This window comes from Bufo gargarizans, unplaced genomic scaffold (genome assembly GCF_014858855.1).
Source record: "Bufo gargarizans isolate SCDJY-AF-19 unplaced genomic scaffold, ASM1485885v1 original_scaffold_1671_pilon, whole genome shotgun sequence".
NCBI lineage: Eukaryota > Metazoa > Chordata > Amphibia > Anura > Bufonidae > Bufo > Bufo gargarizans.
In genome coordinates this window covers 28,176-40,949 of record NW_025334460.1, presented here as the reverse complement: position 1 = coordinate 40,949, position 12,774 = coordinate 28,176, and the positions used below count along the sequence as shown (strand labels likewise).

Below are 12,774 nucleotides of genomic sequence, written 5' to 3'. Positions count from 1 at the left end.
GTGGTACTACCATGTTGATGAGGTCCTGTTATCTTAGGAAAACGTTAAAGGGGTTCTCCACCTGAAGATGGTCTAACACCCCACAGTTTTCTGGTCAAAGACGTTATCTAAAGTAGCACAAGACAGACCGGTTGTTTGGGAAGCTGTCACGCAGTGTATCTCTATCAACCAGTCTGACTTGAAATTACTGACAAGGGGTTGTCCTACCTCGCCGATTCCCTGGTGAGATGGGACTAAGCCCAGGCAGGTGGGCGCGCCGCTGTTCCTGTAACTCCCACTGTAGTGACTTGGGGCGAGCATTTAGTCCCATTCAGCCATGGAAACAGCGAGATGCATCAACCCATTTAAGAAAAATCTTTAAAAAAATTCAGGAGGTGGATTCCCCTTTAAGATGGCCACAGACATAAGAGGAAAGTCTGCCAGATCTCCCGAGGCCTGTGAGGATCATCAGATTCAACCTACATTGAGGGCGGCCTATGCTGCTCTGAGGGGTTCTGGTTCTCATTAAGGAGACTGAGCTGAGGTACGGAGGCAATGCACCATGGGAAGAAGACTATGCAAATTAGCTTTCCTTCAGAAGGAGGAAAACGGCAACCTGTAGTCCCCAACATGGCCAGTCATTATGTTGGGCGATGAAACGGCTGAGATAGCAGACTTTCATGTGATATCTGTGGCAGGATTTTGTAATATACAAGATTAAAGGGGTTCTCTAGGATTGGGGGGGGGGGGGGGAATGAATTTTTCATAACTTTCCATGTTTAGCATCCCTCTTAATTTCCGATTCGCAGAGAACCCCTTTAATACAAAGGGAAAATTGGGGGAACATTTTACAAAGCAGAGGTGCAGACCCCGGCGGTAATTCTCGATTTATCAGGAATTAAGAAAAGTCGGCAAAATGAAAATGAAATCAAAATGTTTATTTTTTTTATTTTTTAAGTGTAACATTTTGCAAATGAAAATAGAAAAAAATATATATTTGAGAATTCCTTCCCTCTGGGCCCCATAGTCTGACCTCTGACTGTGTAAATCACCCCCCCCCCCCCCCACATACGCTACAGTCACCACACACTACGCCGTGTTAGAGAGATGGATCCGCTGTGCACCAAAATCTCAAAATGTAAAAAATAAAATCAAATTGGTATTTTATAATATATAAAACTTTCTTTGATTTGTAAAAAACACCAGGAAATTCAGCTTTTAGGGTTTTGGGTTTTGATTTAGGCTTCCTACAAAAGCCATAAAAATGCAAAAAAATAAAATAAAAAAACAGCCTGGAGCAGCGAGGAGTAGTCAGTATAAAGTAGACATGCAAAAACAGAACCGTACATTTTTCCTGTTTTATGTAAAAGCAGAATTAATTAGAACCTTCCATCCTGGTGTAAATATAAGGGGTGACACGGAGCAGAAGGGTCACGCTCCACCCCTGGGAGATGCATCTCTGTCCTATGTTAGTAGAAAAACACTCACAGCGGAGCATACCAAACGCTGAACCGCTGGAAGTATCCGCCATCGAAGCCTGCCTCCCAGCTGATGTTCACCGCCGATACCAGTGGCTGGGCCGAAACATTGCTGACCGCGTGCGGGCTGGTGCCTGCGGAGGGTCAGAAGAGTCACGGCACGGGTCATACATGGCTTATCATATCCAGTTATTACATACCCACTGGCCCCGCCTCTTAACTAATTTGGGCGTGTCCTTGGGCCATCCTGAAGACAGAGAATGAAATCAACGCTTGCTCCCAGTAGCCCCAGATTTGTGCCGTGCTTTTGTTGGCGCCATTTTCTGTCTTTAGAATTGATACATTTGTCAGAACATTTCTGGCCACGCCTCCTCCCACTTAGCCCTGCCCACGTTTGAAAAGAAGGGGGGATAGCAAATTTTAGCACAAATATGGCTGTGCCAAAACTTTTTTTTTTTTACGCCCAAAAAACTGGCACAAAGCTGTAGATCTATAGATTCTTTCATGTATTGGTATTGTCCAGGCATTAATGTTGATGACCTATCATCTGATTGGCGGGGGTCCGACACCTGGCACCTGCTGCTTTCTCTTCATTACGCTGCACGTCCTCTTGAAAGTGCCGCGTAATACAAATACCCGTGAACGGGGCGAGCGCTTGTAATTCCACTACTCCACCGCTACACAGGAGACGAGGTCTAGTGTATGACCGGGAAGCGGCCCTCACATGGAGCTCCGCCTCCAATTTAAACAGCTGATGAAACCCGGTACCCCCACCGATCTGACTACCTCCTCGTCAGACAGCTGACCTGGTACGGCCAACGATTTGACCACCTCCTCGTCAGACAGCTGACCCGGTGCCCCTGCCGATCTGACCACCTCCTCGTCAGACAGCTGACCCGGCACCCCCGCCGATCTGACCACCTCCTCATCAGACAGATGACACCCGTACCCCGCCAATCTGACCAACTCCTCGTCAGACAGATGACCCGGTACCTGATACCCCCACTGATCTGACCACCTCCTTGTCAGACAGCTGACCCGATACCCAGTACCCCCCACCGATCTGACTACCTCCTCATCAGACAGCTGACCCGAGACCCATTCCCCCCACTGATCTGACCACCTCCTCATCAGACAGATGACACCCGTACCCCGCCAATCTGACCAACTCCTCGTCAGACAGATGACCCGGTACCTGATACCCCCACTGATCTGACCACCTCCTTGTCAGACAGCTGACCCGATACCCAGTACCCCCCACCGATCTGACTACCTCCTCATCAGACAGCTGACCCGAGACCCATTCCCCCCACTGATCTGACCACCTCCTCATCAAACAGCTGACCCAGTACCCCCAGCGATCTGACCACCTCCTCATCAAACAGCTGACCCGATAACCAGTACCCCCACCGATCTGACCACCTACTCGTCAGACAGATGACCCGGTACCTGATACCCCCACTGATCTGACCACCTCCTTGTCAGACAGCTGACCCGATACCCAGTACCCCCCACCGATCTGACTACCTCCTCATCAGACAGCTGACCCGAGACCTATTCCCCCCACTGATCTGACCACCTCCTCATCAAACAGCTGACCCAGTACCCCCAGCGATCTGACCACCTCCTCATCAAACAGCTGACCCGATACCCAGTACCCCCACCGATCTGACCACCTACTCGTCAAACAGCTGACCCGATACCCTGTACCCACGCCACTCTGACCACCTCCTTGTCAGACAGCTGACCCGATATCCGGTACCCCCCACCGGTCTGACCACCCAATTGTCAGACAGCTGACCCAGTACCTCCACCGAGCTGACCAGATACCCGGTCCCCCACCGATCTGACCACCTCCTCGTCAAACAGCTGACCCGATACCTGGTACCCCCACCGGTCTGACCACCCCCTTGTCAGACAGCTGACCCGGTACCCCCACCTCCTTGTCAAACAGCTGAACCGATATCTGTACCCACGCCGGTCTGACCATCTCCTTGTCAGACAGCTGACCCCATACCCAGTACTCTCGCCGATCTGACCACCTCCTCGTTAGACAGCTGACCCCATACCTGCTACCCAGCTGATCTGATATTGATGACCTATCTTGACGATAGGTCATCGATAGTAACGGCTGGACAACCCCTTTAACATTTAGAAGGATTTTTTTATGAATATTAATGATTTCTGCATTGTATTTTGCACATATTACATGTTCTTTTTACATTTATGATAGTTTTTAGTTTGCATACGGGCAGTTAAAATATGCAAAAATAATAATAATAAAAAATGAATAATAATAAAATGGTCATAATAAATCAAAATCTGCCTTTTGCTCCTCCCCTTTAATGACATGATAGTAGTAATAATATTATCTGATAATTCCTATATATTGCACACAATAATATTACTCCACAATACTCCTACTGACGCCCTAGAAGGATGAATGTTCCTTACCGCTGTGCTATATCCTGTTTTACATTTTATTTCATGTTATTTACTATGGTGAGTTTTAAATATTGAGAAAAGTCTACGAATATTTTTAGAAATCCCTTGGGCCTTTACGTTTTAGTAGTTTCAGTATGTTCTGTTCGAAATTTCACCAGTCTAAAAAAACTTTTATTGACCACTGTGTGGACGGAAAAATGACTTACCCAAAACAAAGACGGCGGTGCGTGCACTGATACTTGCCACATGATTGGCTGCTGTGCACTCCCATTCGCCATGTTCCTCCTTGGTGAGTGGTCGAAATAACAAACTGCCATTGACGTCCATTTGAGCAACACTTTTCCCGGGCATCCCCAACTGCAGGACAAAAAGACTGCCCTCAGAGCAATATTCACCGCTGACTGGCCAGAGGTCACAATGGTGGTCACACTCTGCTGCAGACCTCAGGAGAAGTAGCACACCGTACAGACACACACAATAAAATCCAGGAAATCCTGAAGATCAGACATGCTGTAGACCACAGGAGGACTGCACCTCAGGAGAAGTAGCACAGCGTACAGACACACACAATGAAATCCAGGAGATCCTGAAGATCAGACATGCTGCAGACCATAGGAGGACTGCACCTCAGGAGAAGTAGCACACCGTACAGACACACACAATAAAATCCAGGAAATCCTGAAGATCAGACATGCTGCAGACCACAGGAGGACTGCACCTCAGGAGAAGTAGCACAGCGTACAGACACACACAATGAAATCCAGGAAATCCTGAAGATCAGACATGCTGCAGACCACAGGAGGACTGCACCTCAGGAGAAGTAGCACAGCGTACAGACACACACAATGAAATCCAGGAAATCCTGAAGATCAGACATGCTGCAGACCACAGGAGGACTGCACCTCAGGAGAAGTAGCACAGTGTACAGACACACACAATGAAATCCAGGAAATCCTGAAGATCAGACATGCTGCAGACCACAGGAGGACTGCACCTCAGGAGAAGTAGCACAGCGTACAGACACACACAATGAAATCCAGGAAATCCTGAAGATCAGACATGCTGCAGACCACAGGAGGACTGCACCTCAGGAGAAGTAGCACAGCGTACAGACACACAAAATGAAATCCAGGAAATCCTGAAGATCAGACATGCTGCAGACCACAGGAGGACTGCACCTCAGGAGAAGTAGCACAGCGTACAGACACACACAATGAAATCCAGGAAATCCTGAAGATCAGACATGCTGCAGACCACAGGAGGACTGCACCTCAGGAGAAGTAGCACAGCGTACAGACACACACAATGAAATCCAGGAAATCCTGAAGATCAGACATGCTGCAGACCACAGGAGGACTGCACCTCAGGAGAAGTAGCACAGCGTACAGACACACAAAATGAAATCCAGGAAATCCTGAAGATCAGACATGCTGTAGACCACAGGAGGACTGCACCTCAGGAGAAGTAGCACAGCGTACAGACACACACAATGAAATCCAGGAAATCCTGAAGATCAGACATGCTGCAGACCACAGGAGGACTGCACCTCAGGAGATGTAGCACAGCGTACAGACACACAAAATGAAATCCAGGAAATCCTGAAGATCAGACATGCTGTAGACCACAGGAGGACTGCACCTCAGGAGAAGTAGCACACCGTACAGACACACACAATGAAATCCAGGAAATCCTGAAGATCAGACATGCTGCAGACCACAGGAGGAATGCACCTCAGGAGAAGAAGCACAGCGTACAGACACACACAATGAAATCCAGGAAATTCTGAAGATCAGACATGCTGCAGACTACAGGAGGACTGCAACTTAGGAGGAGTAGCACAGCGTACAGACACACACAATGAAATCCAGGAAATACTGAAGATCAGACATGCTGCAGACCACAAGAGGACTGCACCTCAGGAGAAGTAGCACAGCGTACAGACACACAATGAAATCCAGGAAATCCTGAAGATCAGACATGCTGCAGACCACAGGAGGAATGCACCTCAGGAGAAGTAGCACAGCGTACAGACACACACAATGAAATCCAGGAAATCCTGAAGATCAGACATGCTGCAGACCACAGGAGGACTGCAACTCAGGAGAAGTAGCACAGCGTACAGACACACACAATGAAATCCAGGAAATCCTGAAGATCAGACATGCTGCAGACCACAGGAGGACTGCACCTCAGGATAAGTAGCACAGCATACAGACACACAAAATGAAATCCAGGAAATCCTGAAGATCAGACATGCTGCAGACCACAGGAGGACTGCACCTCAGGAGAAGTAGCACAGCGTACAGACACACACAATGAAATCTAGGAAATTCAGAAGATCAGACATGCTGCAGACCACAGGAGGACTGCACCTCAGGAGAAGTAGCACAGCGTACAGACACACACAATGAATCTACGAAATCCTGAAGATCAGACATGCTGCAGACCACAGGAGGACTGCACCTCAGGAGAAGTAGCACAGCGTACAGACACACACAATGAAATCCAGGAAATCCTGAAGATCAGACATGCTGCAGACCACAGGAGGACTGCACCTCAGGAGAAGTAGCACAGCGTACAGACACACACAATGAAATCCAGGAAATCCTGAAGATCAGACATGCTGCAGACCACAAGAGGACTGCACCTCAGGAGAAGTAGCACAGCGTACAGACACACAATGAAATCCAGGAAATCCTGAAGATCAGACATGCTGCAGACCACAGGAGGAATGCACCTCAGGAGAAGTAGCACAGCGTACAGACACACACAATGAAATCCAGGAAATCCTGAAGATCAGACATGCTGCAGACCACAGGAGGACTGCAACTCAGGAGAAGTAGCACAGCGTACAGACACACACAATGAAATCCAGGAAATCCTGAAGATCAGACATGCTGCAGACCACAGGAGGACTGCACCTCAGGAGAAGTAGCACAGCATACAGACACACAAAATGAAATCCAGGAAATCCTGAAGATCAGACATGCTGCAGACCACAGGAGGACTGCACCTCAGGAGAAGTAGCACAGTGTACAGACACACACAATGAAATCTAGGAAATTCTGAAGATCAGACATGCTGCAGACCACAGGAGGACTGCACCTCAGGAGAAGTAGCACAGCGTACAGACACACACAATGAAATCTACGAAATCCTGAAGATCAGACATGCTGCAGACCACAGGAGGACTGCACCTCAGGAGAAGTAGCACAGCGTACAGACACACACAATGAAATCCAGGAAATCCTGAAGATCAGACATGCTGCAGACCACAAGAGGACTGCACCTCAGGAGAAGTAGCACAGCGTACAGACACACACAATGAAATCCAGGAAATCCTGAAGATCAGACACGCTGCAGACCACAGGAGGAATGCACCTCAGGAGAAGTAGCACAGCGTACAGACACACACAATGAAATCCAGGAAATCCTGAAGATCAGACATGCTGCAGACCACAGGAGGACTGCAACTCAGGAGAAGTAGCACAGCGTACAGACACACACAATGAAATCCAGGAAATCCTGAAGATCAGACATGCTGCAGACCACAGGAGGACTGCACCTCAGGAGAAGTAGCACAGCGTACAGACACACAAAATGAAATCTAGGAAATCCTGAAGATCAGACATGCTGCAGACCACAGGAGGACTGCAACTCAGGAGAAGTAGCACAGCGTACAGACACACACAATGAAATCCAGGAAATCCTGAAGATCAGACATGCTGCAGACCACAGGAGGACTGCACCTCAGGAGAAGTAGCACAGCGTACAGACACACACAATGAAATCCAGGAAATCCTGAAGATCAGACATGCTGCAGACCACAGGAGGACTGCACCTCAGGAGAAGTAGCACAGCGTACAGACACACAAAATGAAATCTAGGAAATCCTGAAGATCAGACATGCTGCAGACCACAAGAGGACTGCACCTCAGGAGAAGTAGCACAGCGTACAGACACACACAATGAAATCTAGGAAATCCTGAAGATCAGACATGCTGCAGACCACAGGAGGAATGCACCTCAGGAGAAGAAGCACAGCGTACAGACACACACAATGAAATCCAGGAAATTCTGAAGATCAGACATGCTGCAGACTACAGGAGGACTGCAACTTAGGAGGAGTAGCACAGCGTACAGACACACACAATGAAATCCAGGAAATACTGAAGATCAGACATGCTGCAGACCACAAGAGGACTGCACCTCAGGAGAAGTAGCACAGCGTACAGACACACAATGAAATCCAGGAAATCCTGAAGATCAGACATGCTGCAGACCACAGGAGGAATGCACCTCAGGAGAAGTAGCACAGCGTACAGACACACACAATGAAATCCAGGAAATCCTGAAGATCAGACATGCTGCAGACCACAGGAGGACTGCAACTCAGGAGAAGTAGCACAGCGTACAGACACACACAATGAAATCCAGGAAATCCTGAAGATCAGACATGCTGCAGACCACAGGAGGACTGCACCTCAGGATAAGTAGCACAGCATACAGACACACAAAATGAAATCCAGGAAATCCTGAAGATCAGACATGCTGCAGACCACAGGAGGACTGCACCTCAGGAGAAGTAGCACAGCGTACAGACACACACAATGAAATCTAGGAAATTCAGAAGATCAGACATGCTGCAGACCACAGGAGGACTGCACCTCAGGAGAAGTAGCACAGCGTACAGACACACACAATGAAATCTACGAAATCCTGAAGATCAGACATGCTGCAGACCACAGGAGGACTGCACCTCAGGAGAAGTAGCACAGCGTACAGACACACACAATGAAATCCAGGAAATCCTGAAGATCAGACATGCTGCAGACCACAGGAGGACTGCACCTCAGGAGAAGTAGCACAGCGTACAGACACACACAATGAAATCCAGGAAATCCTGAAGATCAGACATGCTGCAGACCACAAGAGGACTGCACCTCAGGAGAAGTAGCACAGCGTACAGACACACAATGAAATCCAGGAAATCCTGAAGATCAGACATGCTGCAGACCACAGGAGGAATGCACCTCAGGAGAAGTAGCACAGCGTACAGACACACACAATGAAATCCAGGAAATCCTGAAGATCAGACATGCTGCAGACCACAGGAGGACTGCAACTCAGGAGAAGTAGCACAGCGTACAGACACACACAATGAAATCCAGGAAATCCTGAAGATCAGACATGCTGCAGACCACAGGAGGACTGCACCTCAGGAGAAGTAGCACAGCATACAGACACACAAAATGAAATCCAGGAAATCCTGAAGATCAGACATGCTGCAGACCACAGGAGGACTGCACCTCAGGAGAAGTAGCACAGTGTACAGACACACACAATGAAATCTAGGAAATTCTGAAGATCAGACATGCTGCAGACCACAGGAGGACTGCACCTCAGGAGAAGTAGCACAGCGTACAGACACACACAATGAAATCTACGAAATCCTGAAGATCAGACATGCTGCAGACCACAGGAGGACTGCACCTCAGGAGAAGTAGCACAGCGTACAGACACACACAATGAAATCCAGGAAATCCTGAAGATCAGACATGCTGCAGACCACAAGAGGACTGCACCTCAGGAGAAGTAGCACAGCGTACAGACACACACAATGAAATCCAGGAAATCCTGAAGATCAGACACGCTGCAGACCACAGGAGGAATGCACCTCAGGAGAAGTAGCACAGCGTACAGACACACACAATGAAATCCAGGAAATCCTGAAGATCAGACATGCTGCAGACCACAGGAGGACTGCAACTCAGGAGAAGTAGCACAGCGTACAGACACACACAATGAAATCCAGGAAATCCTGAAGATCAGACATGCTGCAGACCACAGGAGGACTGCACCTCAGGAGAAGTAGCACAGCGTACAGACACACAAAATGAAATCTAGGAAATCCTGAAGATCAGACATGCTGCAGACCACAGGAGGACTGCAACTCAGGAGAAGTAGCACAGCGTACAGACACACACAATGAAATCCAGGAAATCCTGAAGATCAGACATGCTGCAGACCACAGGAGGACTGCACCTCAGGAGAAGTAGCACAGCGTACAGACACACAGAATGAAATCCAGGAAATCCTGAAGATCAGACATGCTGCAGACCACAGGAGGACTGCACCTCAGGAGAAGTAGCACAGCGTACAGACACACAAAATGAAATCTAGGAAATCCTGAAGATCAGACATGCTGCAGACCACAAGAGGACTGCACCTCAGGAGAAGTAGCACAGCGTACAGACACACACAATGAAATCTAGGAAATCCTGAAGATCAGACATGCTGCAGACCACAAGAGGAATGCACCTCAGGAGGTTTGCTAAGAAAAGTTGAAATTTTGCAATGTCCAGATGTGCACAATTGGCAGAGTCTATAAGTTATGTTGTTAGGCCAAGGAAGGCGCTTTAGGGGGTTGTCCGGTTTACCATGTTCATGACCTATCCCCAGGATCGGCCATCAGTCAGATCGGCGGGGGTCCTTTACAGGAAGAAAATAGAAGGAAAACCTGCTGCAGGCTGCAAGAGAATGAGGGAAAAGTGCAACATCCTGGAGCACAGCCGCTCCCTCACCTTGGTCCAGCGGATGATGGGGGAAGGGTCCCCTAATGCCGAGCAGGGGACAGTGAGCTCTCTCCCCACATCCTGGAAGTACTCGTCCTTTGGGAGATCGATGAACGATGGAGGGTCCTATTGATGTGACAAACAGTGAGACAAACAGTAGATCTCAATACACTGACAGAGTACACTGCCTGCTGTGTCACTGTACCTTTAAGATCACCATGGTGGGCAGTGACTTGCCGGCTGTGCCATAGCTGTTGTATGGGGTACAGGTGTAAGTACCAGGAGCGTCGTCATTACCCATGGCCACCACGATAGACCCGTCCTCTTGTAGGTACCATCCAGGGAACTAGGAAAGAGGAAGATTTAGTGCTGGACTGAGGTCTGCTCCAGTCAGGAACCCCGGCCCCATTACTGACATCACCGACACCAGCTATTACTGCTGACAACCTGTCTGTACATCATGACTGAGAGGTAGTCACAGCCCCGCCCCCTGCTGATGACATCACTGATATAATAACATGTGATCCACATCTTATACTACAGGAACATCTATTACTGCTGACAACCTGCCTGTACATCCTGTCCGAGAGGTAGTCACAGCCCCGCCCCCTGCTGATGACATCACTGATATAATAACATGAGATCACACACCTTATACTACAGGAACATCTATTACTGCTGACAACCTGCCTGTACATCCTGTCCGAGAGGTAGTCACAGCCCCGCCCCCTGCTGATGACATCACTGATATAATACACACCTTATACTACAGGAACATCTATTACTGCTGACAACCTGCCTGTACATCCTGTCCGAGAGGTAGTCACAGCCCCGCCCCCATCCCTAACATCAGTACCTGTCCCACGCTGATGGTTTATACCTTATCAAGATCCAGAGGAGTCCCATCCTTGGTCCAGTTGACAGATAACAAGGGGGGGTTGGCTCTGGCGGGGCACCGGATCACACCCCTCATTCCGATGGGCAGGAAGGTTTCTGGCGGCATGTCAGTCACGTAGGCGGGATCTAAAAGGAGGATGGCGCTATAATGAACCAGGTGTAATAGCAAGCATGAGGGTATCGCCCCCTCCAGTACACAGGATCAGTGACGACTCTACAGCAAACACTACATCTCCCACAAGGCAGCACAGCAGAGCCCACTGTGCGCAGGCGGCTTGTTCAGGAGCTGGTACCTACGCAGTACAGTGAGGTAGGCAGAGGCAGACGGAGACTTCCACATCCCGTTGCTGGGGATGCAAGTGTATTTCCCAGAATCCTCAGGGGTGACTTGTTGGAGCAGAAAACTCCCATCCACCATAATACGAACCCGAGACTGGAGGCGGCTGGAAAAAAAATCACAGCTCAGCAGACTGTATCACACAGGATCGGATTAGATACACAGCTCTGCAGTCAGTATCACACAGGATAGGATTAGATACACAGCTCAGCAGTCAGTATCACACAGGATAGGATTAGATACACAGCTCAGCAGACAGTATCACACATGATAGGATTAGATACACAGCTCAGGAGGCAGTATCACACAGGATAGGATTAGATACACAGCTCAGCAGACAGTATCACACAGGATAGGATTAGATACACCACTCAGCAGGCAGTATCACACAGGATAGGATTAGATACACAGCTCAGCAGACAGTATCACACAGGATAGGATTAGATACACAGCTCAGCAGACAGTATCACACAGGATAGGATTAGATACACAGCTCAGCAGGCAGTATCACACAGGATAGGATTAGATACACAGCTCAGCAGACAGTATCACACAGGATAGATTAGATACACAGCTCAGCAGACAGTATCACACAGGATAGGATTAGATACACAGCTCAGCAGACAGTATCACACAGGATAGGATTAGATACACAGCTCAGCAGACAGTATCACACAGGATAGGATTAGATACACAGCTCAGCAGGACAGTATCACACAGGATAGGATTAGATACACAGCTCAGCAGACAGTATCACACAGGATAGGATTAGATACACAGCTCAGCAGACAGTATCACACAGGATAGGATTAGATACACAGCTCAGCAGGCAGTATCACACAGGATAGGATTAGATACACAGCTCAGCAGACAGTATCACACAGGATAGGATTAGATACACAGCTCAGCAGTACAGTATCACACAGGATAGGATTAGATACACAGCTCAGCAGTCAGTATCACACAGGATAGGATTAGATACACAGCTCAGCAGACAGTATCACACAGGATAGGATTAGATACACAGCTCAGCAGACAGTATCACACAGGATAGGATTAGATA

At 48.5% G+C, this 12,774-nt stretch overlaps 1 protein-coding gene across 1 annotated transcript in view; it reads right to left on the bottom strand.

The window, feature by feature from the left end:
- Positions 1–12,774, bottom strand: part of LOC122923502 (protein turtle homolog A-like) — a 38,874-nt gene that overhangs the window by 12,974 nt on the left and 13,126 nt on the right. Inside the window, 6 exon segments of the mRNA XM_044274327.1 lie at positions 1,468–1,591; positions 4,109–4,259; positions 10,487–10,603; positions 10,683–10,823; positions 11,358–11,500; positions 11,672–11,817. Coding sequence (XP_044130262.1) covers positions 1,468–1,591; positions 4,109–4,259; positions 10,487–10,603; positions 10,683–10,823; positions 11,358–11,500; positions 11,672–11,817 — 822 coding nt within the window.